Source organism: Rhinoderma darwinii, chromosome 5 (assembly GCF_050947455.1).
Source record: "Rhinoderma darwinii isolate aRhiDar2 chromosome 5, aRhiDar2.hap1, whole genome shotgun sequence".
Classification (NCBI taxonomy): Eukaryota; Metazoa; Chordata; class Amphibia; order Anura; family Rhinodermatidae; genus Rhinoderma; species Rhinoderma darwinii.
In genome coordinates this window covers 206,550,596-206,575,421 of record NC_134691.1, presented here as the reverse complement: position 1 = coordinate 206,575,421, position 24,826 = coordinate 206,550,596, and the positions used below count along the sequence as shown (strand labels likewise).

The window sequence follows — 24,826 nt, the reverse complement described above, 5'->3', positions numbered from 1 at the left end:
ATTAGCATTTTTCTAAATTTAAATGCATCTACTTGTAAAACAGATAGTAATACCACACAAAATAGTTACTAGTTCACATTTCCCATATGTCTACTTTATGTTGGCATCGTTTTTTGAACGTCCTTTTTTTTTCTAGGACGTTACAAAGCTTAGAACTTTAGCAGCAATTTCTCAAATTTTCAAGGAAATTTATAAAATCTTTTTTTTATGGAGCAGTTCAGTACTGAAGTGGCTTTGAGGGCCTTATATATTAGAAAGTCCTCATAAATAACTACATTTTAAAAACTGAAAAACTGCACCCTGAAAAGGAATTCAGTACGTTTCTTAACCCTTTAGTAGTTTCACGGGAATTAAAGCTTTTTCTCTTTTATCTTCTTCTCCTCTCATGATGTTGGGGGGTGGGGAGTGGGGTTGGTTCTATGTTTTGTTTCATCAAGTTTGAAGTTTGTTTTTTTTGTTATTGGTGTTATGGATAATTATAGTATAATAAAAAACTTTTTCAGTACAATTTTTTTTTTTTTAGCTGTAGACAGTACTTTAGTAAGTGACTAATGTGACTGCAGTTGATCCATTCATACACACATTTTAAAGACCAGAATACCCCTTTAATATTTTCTTTTGATGAGAATCTGATTACAGGGTTTTCCTCTGAAACTTACACAGTTCCCATTTAGATCAATGGGTTGTTCATCTATTGCACAGAAATACACTGTAGATCAGAACGAGGGTTTTAAAGGGGATACTCTCTCGCCCTCTATTGGAGTTGTCTCATGAAAACTACCCTTGTCCATATGCTCTATTACACGTCTTCTCTCTATAAGCCAAAACAGAGCCGCTCTGTAAGAATTTTGAATTACATTTATCTGCCCAGATTTAGTTTCCATCAGCATGAAAGCTCATTGCTGGGTGTTAGAGAAGACAGACCCGCTGGATTCCAGTTAAAAAGGGGTTGTCTTCATGAGACAAAAATTGCTGTGACAATAAAGGTTGATTAAATTTAGTAGTAATTCAAAATCTGCTGTATGTTTGGTAAGGTTTATTTTGTTTAATATAAGATTATGTTTAAAGATCAGAAGCAATTTATAGTGATAAATATGAAATAAGGGGACATCTGGAGAAGAAAGTTTTTTGCTACGGCAACAAAAGTTTTTTTTGTTTTTTTCTTATGTAGCGTTAGATCTGTATTAGCTTTAGCGTTGCATTTGGTAAAAGATAACAAAAAAAATTACTTGATATTTTAATTCATCTTATAGGTGCCGATATTCAAGCAGTTGATCCAAATCGTGGGTTCACCTCCAGAGAATGGGCAAGATTTACGGCGAGATATGATACAGCTTATCTTATGCAGAGACTCTTAGACAGACCATCTCCAGAACAATTTAGTGATCAATTCCAAATGGAATGGCCAAAAATGAAAGAACTCCTTACCAAGGCTGCAGAACCAAAAACATGCGCACAGAAAATTTCAGAATGTATGAAATCAGCATTTACCTTTAATTATTTTAGTGAACCTGAGGAGTATGGCGTCCTTGATCACATGGTAAAAATCACAACAAGCATGAAGAGCCCATTCATTGCAGTTAGTTGCAGAACAGTGTGCCCTAATAGTCCCCCATGTGTTGGTAAATGTAGATACTCTGTGCAGGAGATCCTGAGAAAACAGAGACCAAATCAAGAAATCAGAGCTATAGACAAAAATGACACAAAGACTTATGAAAAAATTTTCCATAACACATGCGTTACTGTAATTTCAAAGAAAAGGGAAAGAAGAGCTAGTCTTCAACCACACACATCACAAATGACTAATGTGATGGCTACAAGAAGAACAAGTTTATTACCATTAAATTTACTAAGAAGAAGCAGTGTGAGACCAGGGTATATTATTCCTAAAGTTCGCGTCACCAAGGCCTCCACACAAACATACTATCCTGATAAACTAAAGAGACGTAGCAGTGTTAAAGACAATACCTACTTAGAGATTCCAAAATGGCGCTACAAGGAGATAAAGGAAGAAAGGAAAAAAGCAGAAGAAGAGGCTCTAAGAAAACTAGAAGCTGAGAAAGAGAAAAAAAAACTAATTGGCCAAAAAAAGGTTTAACTTAATATTTGTATTTCCATAAAACCAAACTTGAAAAAGATATTAAATTGAAGGAACATTACAGCAGCTTTTGGTAAGATAAATTTATAACTGAAAAAAAATAAATTGCAGTATTATTAATATGATAAAATATTGTCTATTTATTTTACTATAACTTTTTATTCGAAGTAATAATAAAATATTAAAATTGCAATGTGATCGCATTGTACATATTTATTTTTGCCTTTGTCTTTCTCACTAATAGGGCTATTCTTGTTGAGCACTGCATATTTTTTTTATATTTTTCAATGAACGAGAAATTTGGTAATAAAGGTGCTGTGTTTGGCTTTTTACTTTTTTCTTATTGCAAATATATTGAAAATTACAATATATATGGCATCAGATTTACCAGTCTTGCCTCTTTGAACTATCTTCAAATGGCTTAAGTCATAGGGCTCTACATGCCCCCAAAGTTTCATTAACCTCTGGACATGTAAGCACTTACAACAAAGTAGTTTCCAGTTACCAATAATGTTCCATGCACAATGTACTCTCTTATACATGGGAAACTTTTTAAAAAGAGACAAAAACACACGGCGTACGTAGTGCATCATCCCAAGAGATTTGAGGAAGGAGATGGTGGGGCTGATCAGGATATGCTCACCTGGTGACGTTGTGCTAGGAGCACAACGTCCTGATGAGCTCGTCTGTTATAAAGTATGCAGCCCAGGATCCGTACTGAGGTCCACAGGCTTCTGTTGGTGATACAATATATAATAATTCAGAATAAGCAGAAAGGAAAATCCCTCTTGTTGGTGCTGCCGCACTGTACCACTCTGTAGTGTCGGATTGTAAGGATTGAAAAACGAACCGCATGCTTGAGAAAGGTCCTGAGGGATTGAAACGTTGCATGGGTGATTAAAGGTTTTCTGAGTTTTTGAAGCGCTGCCTCCTTGTTCGTTTTCTGTCCGATATTGGGGACCTTGGACCGGGTTCTGAAGAGGCGTGCACCGCTTTGGCGGTTCGGTGCTGTGGTATTTTTCTACTTCTGGATTGTAAGGATTGCCACTACGGAGAGGTACAGCGCCAACAAGTGGGATTTTCCTCTCTCTTACATATGGGCGGCAGGTATGAACAGTCCAAAAAAAAAACACCAATATTCAGATACTGCCTAATATACAAAAAGAGAGATAACTGCACCTCATAGTGTAGTAATGTGCCTCAATAAACCTATGTGCATATATAATTGCACTTACTATCAGTTGTGGAGCGATTTTCAACCCGTAATGAGCCTGATTCAGTTTGTGATTTGGATTTTCAATTCATGTGTCCGAGTATTCTTCTGGTGGCTATCTTTCCATGGGATTTCGAATTTTATACTGCCCACGTGGTATTAATCAGGTCTTGAAATCCACTCAGTGAAATGTGGCCACACTACTGCCAGGAGACTGCCTTGCACAGGGGAACTTAACTTAACTACCGGATCACCGGGTCCATTGCGAGTTTAGAAGCACACCACTTCACAACTCAAGTTAAGCGGCATTATATTGGCACATATGATGGTATTGGCACATCACATGTAGCATTGAGGCCCATTACTACACTATAAGGCGGGGGTATCTCTCTTTTAGTATATTTTCTTTTACCTGAATGGTGCTGTTGCAGAGATCCCCGTTGTGCTCTACTAGACCTCAGATAAAGCCAGGGCCGCACCGTCAGTGAGGCATGATGAGCATCTTGCCCCAGGCAGCGTCCTGCTGCCTCTCTGAGGGGGTGGTGGCGCCACTGAAACCAGCCACCGCCACCCTCTCTTGCACTATAATTGTACCTGCGTCTATAGGACACAAATACAGAGGGTTTAGGTGAGTATGTAAAGTTGTTGTTTTTTTTGCTAAAAGTGTGGGACTATATGTGCAGCACTATCTACAGGGGTGTAGGGCTGTATGTGGGGGTTTATATGTGCAGCACTATCTACAGGGGGTAGGGCTGTATGTGGGGGTCTATATGTGCAGCACTATCTACAGGGGGTAGGGCTGTATGTGGGGGGCTATATGTGCAGCAATATCTTCAGGGGGTAGGACTGCATTTGGGGGCTATATGTGCAGCACTATCTACAGGGGTAGGGGTGTATGTGGGGGGCTATATGTGCAGCACTATCTACAGGGGGTAGGGCTGTATGTGTGGCCTATATGTGGAGCACTATCTACAGGGGTGGGGGCTATATGTGGAGCACTATATACAGGGGGTGGGGGCTATATTTGGAGCACTATCTAGAAGGGGTGGGGGCTATATGTGAAGCACTATCTACAGGGGATGGGGCTATATGTGGAGCACTATCTACAGGGGGTGGCGGCTATGCGTGGGGCTATATGTGGAACACTATCTACAGGGGGCTATTTACAGGGGCTCTGTGTGGGGCAGTATCTACAGGGGGCTCTATGTGGAGCCCTGTCTACAGGGGGCTTTATTTGGGGCACAATCTACAGAGGGCTCTATGGGGGCGCTATCTACAGGGGGCCTTGTGTGTGTATGAGACACCGTTTATGGTGCTATTATAATCAGGCGCACAGTGTTATTATAACTATAGGTGCAGTGTATGGCGCTATTATATTTAGGGACATATTGTGTGGCACCATAAGAATTGTATCTTCGCTTATAGGTGCAGAAATGTTTGAAAAGTGAGAAGCGGAAGACATCTGAGCGGAAAACTGCTGAAATGGGCCATGGCCAGGAGAAGTCATCAAAGAGATCTGGACCAGATGGTGAGTCACTTAATGTGAATGTTTATTCTGCCTCTAATCAGTAATGTAGTCACTGCATGATCTGCAATGAGATGACGGGTGGCATGATTTTTTAATTTTTTTTGTTAAGCTGCTTGAGATGTAGAACAGCCTGGGGGGAGGGGGGCGCCTAAGCAGGTCATAACAATAGAGTAGCGCTGTGATAAGTCACTTTAATGTCAGTGAAAATGTGCAGAGTGTTTAAATATAAGAAACACATAAAAACAATTTTTTTAAAAGACTTTTCAGCAGTGGCGTAGCTATAGGGGTCGTAGCGGTCGCAGTTGCGACCGGGCCCCTAAGCCTGGGGGGCCCACGGGCCCCCGTTTCCATACAGCATGTTTCCTAACTAAATCTTCTGTGCCGTGAAGCCGGCACTTCCTGGTTACGGTCACATGGTACACTTAGTGTACCATGTGACCGTGTTGTCACGTGACACGTCTTCCAGACAAAGCAGAGGAAGAGTCGGTGCGGAGGACTCCAGGTAAGCTGCAGTGTAATGTAATGTAATGTAATGTATTGTGTTGTAATGTAATGTAATGTATTTGTAATGATGGGGTAGGGAGACAGACAGGTGAGCCCTAATCTACCCGCCACTCAGTCCCTGCCTACTTGCAACGGCCCGTCCTAGGCGACGGCGTACAACTGGGCGACGGTCCCTATGCTCAATAAGTGCACGACAGACAAACAGACAAGGGTACACAGAGCGAGGGGGAGAAAGGGGCAGTTGCCCACGGCAACACAGTGAGCAACAAGAGTAGTGAACGAGCCGAGTCAAACCAGGAGTGCACGAGGTACAAATCGCAGAGCAGGAGCGTAGTCAGTAAAGCCAGGGTCAAAAATGAAGCAAGGTCAATAATCATAGCAGGAGCAGCAGAGCCAGGAAACAGAAAAGAATCACAGGCAAAGGAGGAGCAGGAAATGCAGGTATAAATAGACAGAGGGCGGGAGCTCGCTCCATCTGGCCAAGCTGGGAAAGGCTCTCCCACTCCTCAGCCTCCCAGCCTGACTGGTAGAAGATCGTGTCACTCTCTCAGACTTAGGAGCAGGTGCAGACTGATTACCCACGGGCGTCGACACAGAAGCTGTGTCTGGCAGATCCTTTACAGTACTTCCCCCCCTTTTAAGAGGGGCCACTGGACCCTTTCTAGGTGGACCTGGCTTATTGGGGAAGCGAAGATGGAACCTCCTGAGCAATACCCCAGCGTGAACATCCCGGGCGGGTACCCAAGTCCTCTCCTCAGGCCCGTATCCTCTCCAATGGACCAGATACTGGAGGGAGCCTTGGACCATCCTGCTGTCCACAATCTTGGCCACCTCGAATTCTACCCCTTCAGGGGTGAGAACAGGGACCGGAGGTTTCCTCGAGGGAGCCAAGGACAGGGAGCAGCGTTTAAGGAGGGAGGCATGAAACACGTCGTGTACTCGAAAAGACGGGGGTAACTCCAGTCAGAAGGAGACAGGGTTAAGGACTTCAATGACCTTGTACGGCCCTATATATCGGGGAGCAAATTTTTTGGACGGGACTTTAAGGCGCAAATTTTTAGAAGACAGCCAGAGCAGATCCCCGACCACAAACAAGGGGTTAGCAGGACGTCTTCTATCTGCCTGAGTTTTTTGTATGCTCTGGGACGCCTCTAGGTTCTTCTGAACCTGGGCCCAGACTGTGCACAGTTCCTGATGAACGACATCTACCTCGGGATTGTTGGAACTACCAAGTGAAACGGAGGAGAGCCGTGGATTAAACCCAAAATTACAGAAAAAGGGGGACACCCCTGACGAGTTACTGACCCGGTTATTAAGGGAAAATTCGGCGAGGGGAATGAAGGAGACCCAATCATATTGACAGTTAGAGATAAAATACCTTAAATATTTTTCTAGAGACTGATTAGTCCTCTCAGTTTGGCCATTAGTTTCAGGATGGAAGGCAGAGGAGAAGGACAGATCAATCTCCAACTTTTTACAGAAGGCTCTCCAAAACAATGAAACAAATTGTACCCCTCTGTCAGAAACAATATTGACAGGAACCCCATGGAGACGCAGGATGTGTTTGACAAACAAGGTAGCTAACATCTTTGCATTGGGTAGTTTCTTGAGGGGCACAAAGGGGCACATCTTACTGAAACGGTCTACTAGAAACCCACACCACCGACTTGCCTTGAGATGGAGGCAAATCGGTGATAAAATCCATGGAGATATGGGTCCAAGGTCTCTGGGGAATGGGCAAAGAACATAGTAAGCCCGCTGGTCGGGACCTGGGAGTCTTGGACCTAGCACAAATTTCACAAGCGGCGACGTAGGCCTTAACGTCTTTAAGCAACCCAGACCACCAATAGTTTCTGGCAATGAGATGCTTGGTACCCAGGATGCCTGGATGGCCAGATAGTGCAGAGTCATGATTTTCCCTGAGTACCCTTAGCCGGAATTGCAGGGGAACAAACAGCTTTTTCTCAGGAAGGTTCCCGGGAGCTGAACCTTGATCAGCCGCAATTTCGGAGACTAAGTCAGAATCAACAGAGGAAATGATTATACCTGGAGGCAAAACACATGCAGGATCTTCCTCCGAAGGAGGGCTGGCCATGAAGCTACGCGACAGTGCATCAGCCTTAATATTTTTAGACCCAGCCCTATAGGTGACCAAAAAGTTGAATCTAGTAAAAAATAACGCCCATCGAGCTTGTCTCGGGTTTAGCCTCCGGGCAGATTCTAGGAAAACAGATTCTTGTGGTCGGTAAGGACCGTTACCTGGTGCCTAGCCCCCTCCAGGAAGTGTCGCCAGTCTTCAAATGCCCATTTAATGGCTAAGAGTTTGAGGTTGCCAATATCATAGTTACTCTCAGTGGGCGAGAACTTCCTGGAGAAGAAGGCACAGGGACGGAGATGGGTGAGGGACCTGGTACCCTGGGACAAGACAGCACCCACTCCCACCTCGGAGGCGTCAACCTCCACGATGAATGGCTCCATTTGGTTAGGCTGAATCAGCACAGGGGCCGAGATAAAGCACTTCTTAAGGACCTCAAAAGCCTGGACAGTCTCTGGAGGCCAGTGGAGGAGGTCAGCACCTTTGCGAGTAAGATCCGTAAGAGGCTTAGTGATGACCGAGAAGTTAGCAATAAATCTCCTGTAATAATTAGCAAACCCCAGGAAGCACTGTAACGCCTTCAGGGAGACAGGTTGGACCCATTCAGCCACAGCCTGAACCTTGGCAGGGTCCATGCGGAATTCATGAGGAGTGAGGATTTGACCCAAAAATTGTATCTCCTGCACCCCAAACACACATTTTTCGGTTTTAGCAAACAGTTTGTTTTCCCGAAGGGCCTGGAGCACCTTCCTAACATGTTCAATTTGGGAGGACCAGTCCTTGGAAAACACAAGTTTATCATCAAGGTACACTACAAGAAATACCCCCAGGTAGTCTCTTAAAATCTCATTTACGAAATTCTGGAAGACCGCAGGAGCATTACACATCCCAAAGGGCATGACGAGGTATTCGAAATGACCTTCGGGCGTGTTAAACGCAGTCTTCCACTCATCCTCCTCTTTGATGCGGATAAGGTTATAAGCCCCCCGTAGATCAAACTTAGAGAACCATTGGGCCCCCTGAATCTGATTGAAGAGATCAGGAATCAAAGGAAGGGGATACTGGTTCCCTACAGTGACCTTATTCAAGTTTCGGTAGTCAATGCACGGCCTAAGACCACCATCCTTCTTCCCTGCGAAGAAGAAGCCAGCACCTACCGGAGAAGTAGAGGGGCGAATGTAACCATTGGCCAGGCATTCCTGGATATACTCTCTCATGGCTTCACGTTCGGGACAAGAGAGATTAAATATCATACCCTTAGGGAGCTTAGCTCCTGGTACCAAATCGATTGTGCAATCGAATTCTCTATGAGGAGGTAACACTTCGGAGGCCTTTTTAGAAAAAACATCAGCGAAGTCCTGAATAAACTCAGGTAGAGTGTTCACCTCCTCAGGGAGAGAGATAAAATTAACAGAAAAACATGACGTCATGCATTCATTACCCCACTTGGTAAGATCCCCAGTATTCCAGTTAAACATGGGATTATGCATCTGCAACCAGGGAAGGCCTAAAACCAAATTGGACGATAATCCCTGCATCACCAGTACAGAGCACTGCTAAAAATGCATGGCGCCAACAAGGAGTTCAAAAACAGGGGTATGCTGTGTAAAATAACCATTAGCAAGAGGAGTGGAGTCGATACCCACTACCGGGACAGGTTTAGGCAAGTCAATCAATGGCATAGCTAGAGACATAGAAAATTCCACAGACATAATATTAGCAGAAGACCCTGAATCCACGAAGGCACTGCCGGTGGCAGACCTATCCTCAAAAGAGACCTGAAAGGGAAGCAAGATCTTATTAGGTTTCATATATACAGGAAATACCTGTGCGCCCAAAGGACCTCCCCGATGGTCACTTAGGCGTGGAAGTTCCTCCGGCTGCTTATTCTTACGCCTAGGACAGTTGTTCACTTGATGCTTGTCATCCCCACAGTAGAAGCAGAGACCATTCTTCCTGCGGAACTCTCTACGTTGTTGGGGAAAGACGGAGGCCCGGAGTTGCATAGGTTCATCCGAGTTTTCCGTGGAAGAATGAAGCGACGGAACCTCGGGAGCCATCATGGGGGGGTCAGAGGGGAAGGCACAAAAACGTTCCAGTCGTCGTTCCCTGAGACGTCTGTCAAGACGTACCGCTAAAGCCATAACCTGATCTAGGGAGTCAGAAGAGGGATAGCTAACTAACAGGTCTTTCAGGGCGTTCGACAGACCCAATCTAAACTGGCACCTCAAGGCAGGGTCATTCCACCGAGAAGCTACACACCACTTCCTAAAGTCAGAACAGTACTGCTCAACGGGTCTCTTACCCTGACATAAGGTCACCAGGTGACTCTCGGCAAAGGTAGTCTTGTCAGTCTCGTCATATATGAGCCCGAGAGCGGGAAAAAAAAGAACAACAGAGGAAAGTTCAGGGGCGTCAGGAGCCAAGGAGAAGCCCATTCTTGGGGCCCGTCCTGGAGCCGGGACATAATTATACCCACTCGCTGGTTCTCAGAACCTGAGGAGTGGGGCTTTATGCGGAAATAGAGCCTACAACTCTCCCGAAAGGAGAAAAAAGTCTTCCGGTCCCCTGAGAACCGGTCAGGCAACTTGAGGTGGGGTTCAAGAGGTGAGGTGGTGGGCACTACCAGGGTAGCATTATGCTGGTTGCCCTTCTGAGCCAGGGCTTGGACCTGTAGGGAGAGGCCCTGCATTTGCTGAGCCAGGGTCTCAAGGGGGTCCATAGTTGTGTCAGGGACCAGGGTAGAAAAGGTATATGGGCCTGTGATTATGTAATAACGGGGTAGGGAGACAGACAGGTGAGCCCTAATCTACCCGCAACTCAGTCCCTGCCTACTTGCAACGGCCCGTCCTAGGCGACGGCGTACAACGGGGCGACGGTCCCTACGCTCAATAAGTGCACGACAGACAAACAGACAACGGTACACAGAAGCTAAGGGAAATGGGGCAGTTGCCCACGGCAACACAGTGAGCAACAAGAGTAGTGAACAAGCCGAGTCAAACCAGGAGTGCACGAGGTACAAATCGCAGAGCAGGAGCGTAGTCAGTAAAGCCAGGGTCAAAAATGAAGCAAGGTCAATAATCATAGCAGGAGCAGCAGAGCCAGGAAACAGAAAAGAATCACAGGCAAAGGAGGAGCAGGAAATGCTGGTATAAATAGACAGAGGGCGGGAGCTAGCTCCGTCTGGCCAGGCTGTGATAGGTTCTCCCACTCCTCAGCCTCCCAGCCTGACTGGTAGAAGATCGTGTCACTCTCTCAGACTTAGGAGTCAGGTGCAGACTGATTACCCACGGGCGTCGACACAGAAGCTGTGTCTGGCAGATCCTTTACAGTATTGTGTTGTGATGCCTTGTAATGTATTGTGTTGTTTGCGGTGGAGAGGGGGGGGCCGTTAAATCACAGCCCCCCCTCCTCCACCGCAAACTGCACAATACAACACAATACAGTATAGTAACACATGACTATGAGAGCGGGGCTGCGGCTGTGTAATACAGTCACTGCCCCGCTCCTGAGTCCTGACATGTGCGCACCGTCAGGATGATGCGATGGATGCGGCCGGCGCTGCACTAATGATCTGCGGCGCTGAAGACAGAACATGGCGGGCGCGCTACAAAACACCCCCATGTTCTGTCTTCAGTGCCTAAACCGCCGCTCATTAGTGCAGCGCCGGCCGCATCACCTCATGCTGACCGTGCGCGCACTTACTGTCAGGAGCGGGGCAATGACTGTATTACACAGCTGCAGCCCCGCTCTATAACGGCGGAGATCAGGGAAACCTCTCATCTCCGCAGTTATTCCCCTGAATGCTGTGAACAAAGCTGACTGCAGCATTCAAGAGGAAAGTGAGAAGGGGGGGATGCCCCTTGGATCGCGTCACAGAAAATATATGGGCAGACAGCCCAGGGTCTATTGACGGAGCCCAGGGCTGTCCTACCATATTTCCTGTTGTTATGGCATACTTCGGTATGCCGTAACAACTGCCTGTGTACTATCAGTACACAGGCTAATGTAATGGCATATAGATATATGCATGTGTACTATCAGTATATAGATATATGCCAATACATTAAAGTTTAAAAATAAAGTAAAAACAAAGTAATGTTAAATTAAAAAAATACACATACACCTTTTTTACAATAAACATTAAAATAAGTCTCAATACATAAAATATACACATAATCAGTATTGGCGCGGCCGCAATAACCTGCACAACATTTTTTTTGCATAATTTATGATGTGTACTCTGTAAAAAAATAAAATAAAAATTGCTTTCTATCACTTAGGCCCCATTCACACGACCGTGCCCGCAATCACGACCCGCCGACTGCCACCCGCATTATCGGGCCGTGCTCCCATACAAAGTATGGGAGCACGGCCCGCAAAATGCAAAAGAACGGACATGTTCCATAATTTTCGGAACAGCGCTACGGAAATGTGTCCGCGCTCAATGAAAGTGAATGGGTCCATTTTTGCGGACCGCTGTTGCGGTCCGCAAAAACTGAGGTTATTTACGGTCGTGTGCATGGGGCCCATTGTGAGGCACAAGTTGCGATGATGAATTTAACCTCCATGTGCCTCACATTAATAGTAATTAACCCCATCATGTACCTCACACATTAACCCATTATGACTGAGAAACATGATGGGATTAATTACTAGTAATGTGAGGCACATTCAAAATTCATTGCACCTCGCGCCTCACATCAGAAAATGGAAGAACTTTTTTTTTTTTATTACTGTTGGCAAAGTAAACGAAGTATCGGTATCGAAGTCCAAATTTTGGTATCGTGACATCCCTACACTGTGGGTTGCGTCCCCCTGGGGGTTCGTGTGAAGACCTCCGGGGGGTCGCGAGTCACTCACAGAGGTCCCGGTTCCATTCAATGCTGAAGCAAGGAGCTGACATCTCCTTGATCCATCATTACCTGTGCCCTGAGCGGCTCGACGCAGGCAGGCGGGATGTAGCGACATCATCGCGCCTGTCTGCGCCGAGTCACTCATAGCACACACCGGAGGAGGCGAAGGATCCTACACCCGACGTGGGAACGGAGATAGGTAAGTAATTATGCTATTTTTATATTATGCACATATGGGGGCATTATACTGTATGGGGAGCTGATATGGGGGGCACTATACTGTATGGGGAGCATTATACGGGGCTGTAATGGGGGGGCATTATACGTTATGGGGCATTATACTGTGTGGGGGCAGCTATGGGAGCATTATACTGTGGGGGGCAGCTATGGGAGCATTATACTGTGTGGGGGCATTATACTATGGGGGCTGTTGGGCAAGGCGTCTGGGGTCTGATGATGATGATGGTGGTGTTGGGGAGTGGTAGGGGGGCCCCAAGCTGAATTCTTGCACCCGGGCCCATGAGCCTTTAGCTACGCCCCTGCTTTTCAGTATTAAAACACAAAGATTTTATTTTTTAAATACTTAATTTTTAACTGGAGTATTCCTGTAGAGCTAAAAGTGCAGTCTATAAAGCATAATTTTACATTTATTTTGGAGATCCTCAGAAGTATAGTGTGTGTGTGTGTGTGTGTGTGTGTGTGTGTGTGTGTGTGTGTGTGTGTGTGTGGTGTGTGTGTGTATATCGATACACTTGTTTATGTTCCGTTACTGTTTTTGACTCAGAAAATACTGTCAAAATCTTCAGCAAATTAGAACTGTGCGAGCAAGGCCTTAAGGTGGCGATAGCTTTTGAAGTTTAGGCTCGGGGTTGGGGGAAAGAGGGAAGAGTTTCTTCTAATACCTAAAAATAGTTATTCTTTGTTTAAATTTCAGTTTACCGCATTATTAAAGAAATGTTTGTCACAGATAGGTATGAGAAAATTAAAATTTACACCTCACTCCTTTCGGATCGGTGCTTCGACAGAAGCAGCTGTATTGTGTTTAAGCGAGGACATAAAAAGGATTGGCAGATGGGAATCCAACTGCTTTAATTTGTACATAAGGCCTCATTTAGTAATTCATTTATTTATCTTTTAGGAGAGAATTGGTGTAAATTTGGATTATGGGCAACTCCTTTGTTTTTTTGGGTCCATAGAAGAGCTATTTATAGAACATTTTCAGAGAGCCTAGCATTGGATACTTACAAGTTTTAATGATCAGATATTAGAAATATACAAGAAATGGCCATTACCAGACATATTGATTGTTTACTTGGGTGGTAACGCCATAGGTTCTCCTAATACTTTCGATTTGGTGTATAATATGAAGAGGAATCTTACTTTTTAAATTGCAATTCTTTAACTTTCCTGTCACTTATTCAGAAATTTTACTAAGATTGAAGTGGTTAAATTTGCCCTGCTTAAAACCGTTTAAAAAAAACTTTCAAGACAGTGAGACGGATGGTGAAGAAGTTTATGGCTACATTGGCTGGTTTTAGTTATTGGCATAGAGATTTGCAGGAAGGTTTGGTGGGGTTTTATAGGGATCATTGTATATACATCTATCAGAGATATCTTTTATATATATATATATATATATATATATATATATATATATATATATATATATATATAAAGAACACAGAAATACAGACCCACAACAGATCTTGAAAAGGAATCACTTGTGTAGAAAAAATAAAAATAAGGAAAAAGGTCAGCTTTACCCAAAATAACAAAGTGCAATCTACAACAAACATAACTATGGACCGTCAAAAACCAAAGAAGGAGGGGAGGGCACAAGCACAGGAGTAGGACAACGGTAACCACAGAGGAAACGGCATTACAAATAAAAGAAAATACAGTTATCAACATGTCCAGTTATATATTAACAGAAGAACAAACATCAATATTAACTAAAGAATTAGGCTTCGCACCCACTAATAAGTACAACTTATTCAACATATATAGATGTCAATAGGTTTACCAGTAGATTGACTCAAACTACATTTCTCTATTATTGAAAATTACATGTCAGGCCTGCTCGCATAGAAGGAGTACTAATATGTCTTTCCCGGATCAGTATACTCTACTACAGTTAAAGCAGTTTGAAATCAATTTATAAATAATGAGACAAGCTTAAAATGACACAAACTTTTCAAACTACTTATGCTAATCTAATAGTATACTTGATATAGATCAACTTAGTAGTTTACTTAGTGTTAAAATTTTGTTGTTTTATCCATGCAAATTTTGTGGGTATTTTGTGGGAAGTTGCGGCCACTAGGTGTCTCTTCCTGCAATCTGCTGTCCACCCCCTGTTATCAAGCAAAGTCCCTGGTTACAGAGCAGTCTGTGTGTCTCATCACTGCCTGCAAAATAAGTCTATGGAGAGGGGGGAGCAAGAGAAGGGAGCAAAGAGAGTGAGTCAGACACAGACACTCTGCCTATATGTATATACAGTGAAGGAAATAAGTATTTGATCCCTTGCTGATTTTGTAAGTTTGCCCACTGTCAAAGACATGAACAGTCTAGAGTTTTTAGGCTAGGTTAATTTTACCAGTGAGAGATAGATTATATTTAAAAAAAAAAAACAGAAAATCACATAGTCAAAATTATATATATTTATTTGCATTGTGCACAGAGAAATAAGTATTTGATCCCTTTGGCAAACAAGACTTAATACTTGGTGGCAAAACCCTTGTTGGCAAGCACAGCAGTCAGACGTTTTTTGTAGTTGATGATGAGGTTTGCACACATGTTAGATGGAATTTTGGCCCACTCCTCTTTGCAGATCATCTGTAAATCATTAAGATTTCGAGGCTGTCGCTTGGCAACTCGGATCTTCAGCTCCCTCCATAAGTTTTCGATGGGATTAAGGTCTGGAGACTGGCTAGGCCACACCATGACCTTAATGTGCTTCTTTTTGAGCCACTCCTTTGTTGCCTTGGCTGTATGTTTCGGGTCATTGTCGTGCTGGAAGACCCAGCCACGAGCCATTTTTAATGTCCTGGTGGAGGGAAGGAGGTTATCACTCAGGATTTGACGGTACATGGCTCCATCCATTCTCCCATTGATGCGGTGAAGTAGTCCTGTGCCCTTAGCAGAGAAACACCCCCAAAACATAATGTTTCCACCTCCATGCTTGACAGTGGGGACGGTGTTCTTTGGGTCATAGGCAGCATTTCTCTTCCTCCAAACACGGCGAGTTGAGTTAATGCCAAAGAGCTCAATTTTAGTCTCATCTGACCACAGCACCTTCTCCCAATCACTCTCAGAATCATCCAGATGTTCATTTGCAAACTTCAGACGGGCCTGTACACACTGGCGTAGCTATAGGGGTCGCAGCGGCCCCCCGCACCACATCAATAAAAAGTTACTATAGTAACTCGGGCCGCGGGCCCCTGTTACTATAGTAACATACTTTACTTACCTTCCTGGTTCCGGATGGCAGCGGAGGTCCTGACGTCAGGTGCTGTGCGCAGCGCATGACGTCACAGCGCTATGCGCCGCGCACAGCATCGAGACGACAGAACTCCCGCCGCGGCCGAAGAGGAAGGTAAGGTTAGCCCTGACTGCCAATCAGCTGTTTTGAAGGGGACGCAGCACTCGTACGAGAGCTGCTCCCCTTCATTCCTGTCACTTCATTCCGGTCAGACTGTGAATCCGTGTCGGCGATTCACAGTGTGAGCAAGTAGTGAAATGAAGGGGAAGCAGCTCTCGTACGAGTGCTGCGGCCCCTTCAAAACAGCTGATTTGCGGGTCCCGGGCAACACATCAGCTATTGATGGCCTATCCTGTGGATAGGCCATCAATGTTTAGGGACTGCACAACCCCTAAGCCTACGATGTATCAGGCTTAGGGGGCCCATGAGACAGGATCACAGATTGTGTGATCCTGTCTGCTGGGCCCTGTATCTAAGCCAATCACATGGTAGGCTTAGATACATGGCCCATGTGTGATCCTGTCTGCTGGGCCCTGTATCTAAGCCAATCACATGGTAGGCTTAGATACATGGCCCATGTGTGATCCTGTCTGCTGGGCCCTGTATCTAAGCCAATCACATGGTAGGCTTAGATACATGGCCCATGTGTGATCCTGTCTGGTGGGCCCTGTATATAAGCCTACCACACTGTAGGCTTAGATACATGGCCCATGCGTGATCCTGTCTGCTGGGCCCTGTATCTAAGCCAATCACATGGTAGGCTTAGATACATGGCCCATGTGTGATCCTGTCTGCTGGGCCCTGTATCTAAGCCTACCACACTGTAGGTTTAGATTACCAAACTGTAGGTTTAGATACAGGGCCCCAGCACACAGTAATCTTATACTGTATAAGATTGCTGTCTGCTGGACCCTGTATCTAAGCCTACGTTGTGGTAGGCTTAGATACAGGGTCCCACAGAGAGTATCACACATGGGCCCTGTATCTAAGCCTAACACATGTGTTACTAATCATTTTTTGTGTTTTCTTACAGGTTCGGTCGTTGGACTACGTCGGATTCCAGGACTACTTCGATGACAGCTTTTTTTTTTATTATCAATAAAATGGTTAATGAGGGCTGTGTGGGTTTTTTTTTATTTCAATAAAATATTTTTTCTATGTCTTTGTGTTTTTTTTTTAAACTATATTACTACCGCCTTAGTAATGGCCGCCGGCTGATTGACAGCATCCATTGCTAAGGCGGGGCTTAGTGTTAGCCGATGCAGAGGCTAACACTAACCCCCTTTATTACCCCGGTACCCACCGCCTCCAGGGGTGCTGGGAAGAGCCGGGTACGATCCAGTACCTGACCATCGGTAGTGATGGTCGGCCACTGGGGTGGCCGCAGGCTGGTATTATCAGGAGGGGAAAGGCCAAAAACAGTGGCCCTTCCCACCCTGGTAATGCTAGGCTGCTGCTGCTTTATTGTATCTGGCTGGTTATGAAAAAAATAAGTAATTGGAAAGAACGATGTGGGGTCCCCCCCAATTTTCATAACCAGCCAGATACAACACAGCAGCAGCAGGCAGCATTACCAGGGTGGTAGGTGCCACTGTTTTTGGCCTTCCCCAGCCTAATACTACCAGCCTGCGGCCGCCCTGGTGCCTGCCGGTCACTACAGATGGTCGGGTACTGGTTTGTACCCGGCTCTTCCCAGTACCCCTGGTGGCGGTGGGTACCGGGGTAATAATGGGGGTTAGTGTTAGCCTTTGCACCGGCTAATATTAAGCCTCGCCTTAGTAATGGAGGTTGTCAGCCAGCGGCCATTACTAAGGCGGTGATAATAAAGTTTAAAAAGATACAAGCACATAGAAAAAATATTTTATTGAAATAAAAAAACACAACCCTCATTAACCATTTTATTGAGAATAAAAAAAACGCCATCATAGAAGTCCTGGTATCCGAAGTCCAACAACCGAACCTGTAAAAAAACACAAAACACACAAAAATAATCAGTAACACATAAAGAAGCAAAATTATTATTCTTACCTGTCCTGGGTCCAGCGCTGGAGCCGCTATGTCAGCGAGCTGGGCCCTGTATCTAATCCAAATCATGTGTGATACTGTCTGCTGAGCTGTGTATCTAATCCAATCATGTGTGATACTGTCTGCTGGGCCCTGTATCTAATCGTATCTTGTGTGATACTGTCTGCTGAGCTGTGTATCTAATCCTATCATGTGTGATACTGTCTGCTCAGCCACTGTATCTAATCCTATCATGTGTGATACTGCCTTCTGAGCCACTGTATCTAATCCTATCATGTGTGGTACTGTCTGCTGAGCCACTGTATCTAATCCTATCATGTGTGATACTGTCTGCTGAGCTGTGTATCTAATCCTATCATGTGTGATACGGTCTGCTCAGCCACTGTATCTAATCCTATCATGTGTGATACTGTCTGCTGGGCCACTGTATCTAATCCTATCCATAGTTTATAGGGTCGTAGTGCTATAGATATGCTATGCTGTCTCATATACACACTTTTTTTGCGGGCGGACACATATGTATTGGGGCTATTTCCCCTGACATTTTAAGCCCTGAGGGTATGTTCACATGGCAGCGTCTGTTACGGCTGAAATTACGGTGCTGTTTTCAGGAGAAACCAGCACCGTAATTTCAGCCGTAATGGCATGTGCAGGCGTCTTTCGCTGTGTCCATTACGGACGTAATTGGAGCTGTTTTTCTATGGAGTCCACGGAAAACGGCTCCATTTACGTCTGAATAAGTGACAGGCACTTCTTTGACGCGGGCGTCTTTTTTACGCGCCGCCTTTTGACAGCGGCGCGTAAAAAAAATTGACCGTCGGCACAGAACATCGTAAGACCCATTCAAATGAATGGGCAGATGTTTACCAACGCTTTTGAGCCGCATTTTCGGACGTAATTCAATGCTAAAACGCCCAAATTACGTCCGTAAATAGGGTGTGTGAAGCCAGCCTTAGTGACGCCCCCGCCTGCTAGTGCTGCATTGTTGGGTCATTTAGGAGACCCAGCGATGCAGCTGAAAGCTGCGGACCGTCGGCCATGAGGAGTTTGCGGGGGGGCCCAGTAAGAATTCTTGCATCGGGGCCCATGAGCCTTTAGCTACGCCCCTGCCTGTACATGTGCCTTCTTGAGCAGGGGGACCTTGCGGGCACTGCAGGATTTTAATCCATTACGGCGTAATGTGTTACCAATGGTTTTCTTGGTGACTGTGGTCCCAGATGCCTTGAGATCATTAACAAGTTCCCCCCGTGTAGTTTTCGGCTGAGCTCTCACCTTCCTCAGGATCAAGGATACCCCACGAAGTGAGATTTTGCATGGAGCCCCAGATCGATGTCGATTGACAGTCATTTTATATGTCTTCCATTTTCTTACTATTGCACCAACAGTTGTCTCCTTCTCACCCAGCGTCTTACTTATGGTTTTGTAGCCCATTCCAGCTTTCTGCAGGTCTATGATCTTGTCCCTGACATCCTTAGAAAGCTCTTTGGTCTTGCCCATGTTGTAAAGGTTAGAGTCAGACTGATTAATTGAGTCTGTGGACAGGAGTCTTTTATACAGGTGACCATGTAAGACAGATGTCTTTAATGCAGGCACCAAGTTGATTTGGAGCGTGTAACTGGTCTGGAGGAGGCTGAACTCTTAATGGTTGGTAGGGGATCAAATACTTATTTCTCTGTGCACAATGCAAATAAATATATATAATTTTGACTATGTGATTTTCTGTTTTTTTTAAAATATAATCTATCTTTCACTGGTAAAATTAACCTAGCCTAAAAATTCTAGACTGTTCATGTCTTTGACAGTGGGCAAACTTACAAAATCAGCAAGGGATCAAATACTTATTTCCTTCACTGTGTATATATATATATATATATATATATATATATATATATATATATATATATATATATATATATATATATATTATATATATATATATACACATACACACACACACACACACACATATATGATAGGAGAGGAGGATTTTCCTCTTCTATGTGTGCTATGTATAGAAGACATGATAGACGTTAGGCTCAGTCCAATAACTCAGAGACATCTAAGAATTAGAGAGCCTGCAGAGGGGAAAACTGCTAAAAAGAAAAAACATATATGTCAAATAATGGTCAGAAAGTGTTCTTCCTAATGTACCCATAACTTGTTGTGAAAAGTCACCTGCAAAGTTAGGTACACTTTAAAAGCCAAATTTCCTACAAGTAATCCACACTTTTAGCCCTTACAATCTCATTCCCCTGCTTTGCATAAATTCCAAGAGATTATTGTGCAAACTAAATTTCATTTCACCGGAATCCAGAGCATTAAAAGAATTGAAGAACAACAAAGATCTGATTGCACGATCAGCGGATAAAGAAGGAGGGAATGTTGGTCTTTACAAAAAAACTAAATAAGATATCGCAAGACAAATCTATATATCCACATTTGAATATGGATACAACCATAGATTTTTCAAAGACACTACAAAATATCTATATGTTTATTCCCTTGCGACCCCAGTATGCTATTCCTTTCCTAAAATACATGAGGAACTTTTTCCTTTTTCACGAATTTGGCCGATATTGTTTTCCTGGGAGAAGTATTACAAGCATGGGTTGACCATTATCTTTAACAACTTGTGAAAAAAATCACCTGCACATATAAGTAAAAATAAACATGTGATATAAGCATTCAAAAATGTCCAGTGGTCGAACAAATGGACTTGATTATCCTGCAATGTCATTGCCTTTTATCCAAGAACACCACACACTCAGACAATACAATTTCTAACATATTACTTGCTACAATTTACTAATAACAAAGAAATTCATAGCTATGGCGGTGAAATTCCTGCTCAAGCATAATTTCTTTGCTTTTGACCATGAATATTCCTCCAAAAACAGGGAGCCTCACTGGGGGCTAAATTCTCCCCATTTTAACAAACTTGTTTATGGCAAAGTTGGAGGAAATTTTTCTCTTCAATAAGAACAATCAATATTTTTCCCATATCATGTTGTATGGTCGTTATATCAATGACCATTTCTACTGATATGGCAGGGCTCATTAAAATACATACAGAACTTCATTAAATACATTAATTAATACATCTCATTTCTCAGTACTAGTATTAATTTTCTAGATGTAACACTGACAGGATAAAGCAAATAATGATCAGCCCATATAGGAAATCAACGTCAGTAAATTCCATTTTGAAAGCAAGTTCCTGTCATGGTCCACATATCATCAAAAAATATACTGGTTCAGTTTTCACATGCAGATCGTTTGGATCAACACTCCCATCAGATTCATATGCTCTTTAATTTGGCTGAGGATAATGAAAATCGGAATCGCCATAATAATATTCGGCTTCGGGGTATTCCTGAGGATGTTTCTCCTGGGCAACTCATACCCACTTTACAGTCACTGTTTAATTCCTTGCTGGAGCGCCCTGCTGGGGATCCTCTGGAGCTGGATAGAGCTCACAGAACTCTTGGTCCTCGTAAACCGGACCCTGACAGACCTAGAGATGTTCTATGCCGTGTTAATTTCTTCTCTCTCAAAGAACAGTTTATGAGGAAGGCCCGTGATAAAGGCGAAGTGTTCTTGAATGGTGTCAAGATTCAACTACTCCAAGGACACTTGAATTTTTTTGATTTTCAAAAAAATTCAAGTGTCCTTGGAGTGCTTTGGGTTTATTCTATGCATCTATTGTGGGGTACTCAAACCCGAACCTAAACAGCACCAACGAATTGGAGTGCATCCTTACAATTTTAATATAAAGATTCAACTACTGTCTGACTTGTCCAGGATGACTTTGGACAAATGCCGAGTGCTGCGTCCTTTGCTGGACTTACTGAGAGAGCATGAGATTTCTTAATCGTGGGGTCACCCCTTTCAGTTACAGGTTCGCAAGGATGGAGTGTTGCTGATTGTTAGAGACCCAGGGGATGTTCCTGATTTTTGTGATGCTCTCCATTTGCCTCGACTTTCTCTTCCTGAATGGCCTTATGTTCCTCCTCCACCTCCACGTCCGCGATCACGCAGGCGTGGTCGTTCTCCTGCATCTCCTATGGGGCGTCATGGTGGTCGACATGCTGAACCGGTGTGATTCCTTCCTGATGTCTCCTCTGCGGTCTGCTGTTGGACTTTTTTTTTTTTACATCAACCATATGAGGTTGTTGTCTTCTGTGTTCAAATGTAGAGAATGCCGCCTGTTTATTTTCCTTTGTTCTAGGTGGATACTTCTGGATAACGGGTTGGCCACTTGCTGGTGGTCGATTGCTGCCGATGGGCTCTAGGATTTACTTCAACGTGAATGTTTATTTTTTTTATTTATTCGCCTGTATGTACATTTATGCTGACAATGAATGTATTTAGGGTGGTTCTATGTTGGGGTTTCTCTATGTTCCTGACCAAGCACTATGCCATTTGTCATTTCTCTTTGGATATAATTCCAAATACCTTGGTTTCTTTTCCTTTTTTATCTCTATTTAGCTATGTTTTATATTATTGCTGGGTTGGGGTGGTGCGGGGCGCTGGCTAGACCTTGTCATGACACTTCTCCTCTTAGGAACTCACTGGTTGTATCCAGTGTATATTGGTTTGTCTCTCCTTGATTAGATTAAGGAGTGGGTGATTGTTTCGTCCGTTCGTTTGTCTTTGTTGTCGTGGTCTCTTTTCCTTGTCTTTTTCTTCGCTGCTTTAGTGCATATTATTGGCTTGATTATCCTGAGTGCAGGGGAGATGGCACAGTTGAAAGTCTGTACCTTTAATGTTAGAGGGCTTAATGTCCCTGAAAAACGCTCGCAGGTACTGTATAACATGCACAAGGAGCGGGTACATATCTTGTTCTTACAAGAGACTCATATAAGGTGGACCATACACCATGTTTACTAACCGCTATTATCCAGTTTGGTTCCACAGTGCCAACCTGGAATCCAAGTCCAAGGGTGCTAGTATATGTATACACAAATCGCTTTCTCATCAGACTATAGATGTCCTTGTTGACCCGGGTGGTCGGTATGTTTTTCTTAAACTGTCCATTAGGAAGAAGATCTTCACTTTGGCTAATTTCTACCTTCCTAATCAGGATTTGCCGATTGTTTCTGAGAAAATTAGAGGAGTTTTCGGAGGGTGTTTTAATTATGGGAGGTGATTTCAATTTGACGCTTGATTCCAGACTTGACACCTCCTCGGGCAGGTCTGCTGTTCCTAAGTCACAATTGGCGGCCTTGAAGACTACGATGCACTCCATGCAATTGATTGACGTGTGGAGGATTCTCCATACTCAGGTACGAGAGTATACTTATTTCTCCCCATTACACAATATGTACAGTCGATTAGATGCCTTTCTCATTAGCCACCATTTGCTTACCCGGCACCCTACTTCTGAGGAGGGTCCTATGTTTTGGTCGGATCATGCGCCAGTCTTTTTGTCACTTAACTTTCCTAATTCGGTGCCCAATTCCCAGTCTTGGAAAATTAATTACAATCTCTTGCGCGATGCGGTATGTGTGTCAGCTTTTAAGGAAACGCTTAACGTTTTTTCTTTATGTACACGCTCGTCACTCTGCTCCTCTACCACTCCAGTGGGAGGCCTTGAAGTGTGTGGTTAGAGGTGTCCTAATACAGCAGGGGTCACGATTAAAGCGGGAAAAAGGGGTAGCTATTGGGCGGCTCCTTGCTCAGATACGGGATTTAGAATCCTGTCATAAACGCGTTCCATCCTCACAGGTTTTTCCGGAACTTACTACAGCGATAGAATTGTTGCGCTCTCTGCTAGACCAGTCGTATGCTAGGTTCTGGGATCGGATGCAGAAGCATTCTTACGAATTTGCAGACAAATGTGGCAGGTCCTTGGCAAGGATTTTACATCCCCGTACACAAGCATCCTACATTCCTAAAATTACATCTCCCACTGGCGGTGAGGTTCATGATCCGGTCGGCATCACTGACTGTTTCAGACAATATTACTCTACCTTGTATAATCTCAAAGGACATTTTCATGATATGCAGGCTGATGCGTTACGGGACAAAATTTACCATTATGTACAGGACACTGCTTTGTTGTCTTTGGGGGACGGGGAGGCTTCGGGACTTGAGGATTTTTTGGAATCGGAAGTGGAGTGTGCAATTGGGGACTCTCCCTTGGGCAAAAGTCCAGGACCTGATGGGTTTAATAATAGATTTTATAAGACATTTAAAGATCAACTTGCTCCATTTTTGACGAAAGTCTTTAATTCTGTGTCTTCCTCTTGTCCCTTTGCGCCTCAGTCCCTCGAGGCTCATATTACCCTTTTACCAAAGCCGGGTAAGGATCCAACGACATGCGCAAACTTCAGGCCCATCTCGTTGATTAATGTCGATGTGAAGCTCTTTGCGAAATTGATTGCCTCTCGCCTCTCTCCGTTATTGCCTGATTTGATCATGGATGATCAGGTGGGGTTGTACGTGGTAAAGAAGCTCGGGATAATACTAACAAGACCCTTCTTTTAACATCATATTGCCAGGCACGCAAGATACCGATGTGTTTACGCTCGGTTGATGCCGAAAAGGCTTTTCATAGGGTGCCCTGGGTGTTTCTAACGTAGTGTCTTGACTCAGGTTGGACTTGGCACCACTATGGTGGAAAGGATTATGGCATTATACCACGGGCCTACAGCTCGAGTTCGAGTTAATGGTCTTTTGTCTGACTCTCTGCCTATTACAAATGGTACGAGACAGGGTTGCCCACTCTCGCCTCTGTTATATGTTTTGGTCATGGAACACCTTGCTGTGGCACTACGGAATAACCCTAGCATCAATGGCATTTGTGTTGGTGCACAGCATCACAAACTAGCACTCTACGCTGATGATCTTCTCGTGTACATCACGACTCCTATGATTTCCTTGCCATCTTTGACTGGGGAGTTTGAGCAATTTGGTCATTTGAGTAATTTTAAAGTTAATTACTCTAAATCGGAGGCGTTGAATATATCTCTAGATGCCCCTCTTGCTGCTCATCTCGCTCGGGTTTTCCCGTTTAAGTGGCAA

General features: G+C 44.1%; 1 protein-coding gene across 1 annotated transcript in view; it reads left to right on the top strand.

Moving 5' to 3' along the window:
- The window catches only part of ANKRD33B (ankyrin repeat domain 33B), a 259,732-nt gene extending 257,589 nt beyond the window's left edge, over positions 1–2,143 (top strand). The window contains exon 4 of the mRNA XM_075828520.1: positions 1,254–2,143. Coding sequence (XP_075684635.1) covers positions 1,254–2,098 — 845 coding nt within the window. The 3' untranslated portion in view covers positions 2,099–2,143. The remainder of the gene's footprint in view (positions 1–1,253) is intronic.
- The last annotated feature ends 22,683 nt before the right edge of the window (positions 2,144–24,826 follow it).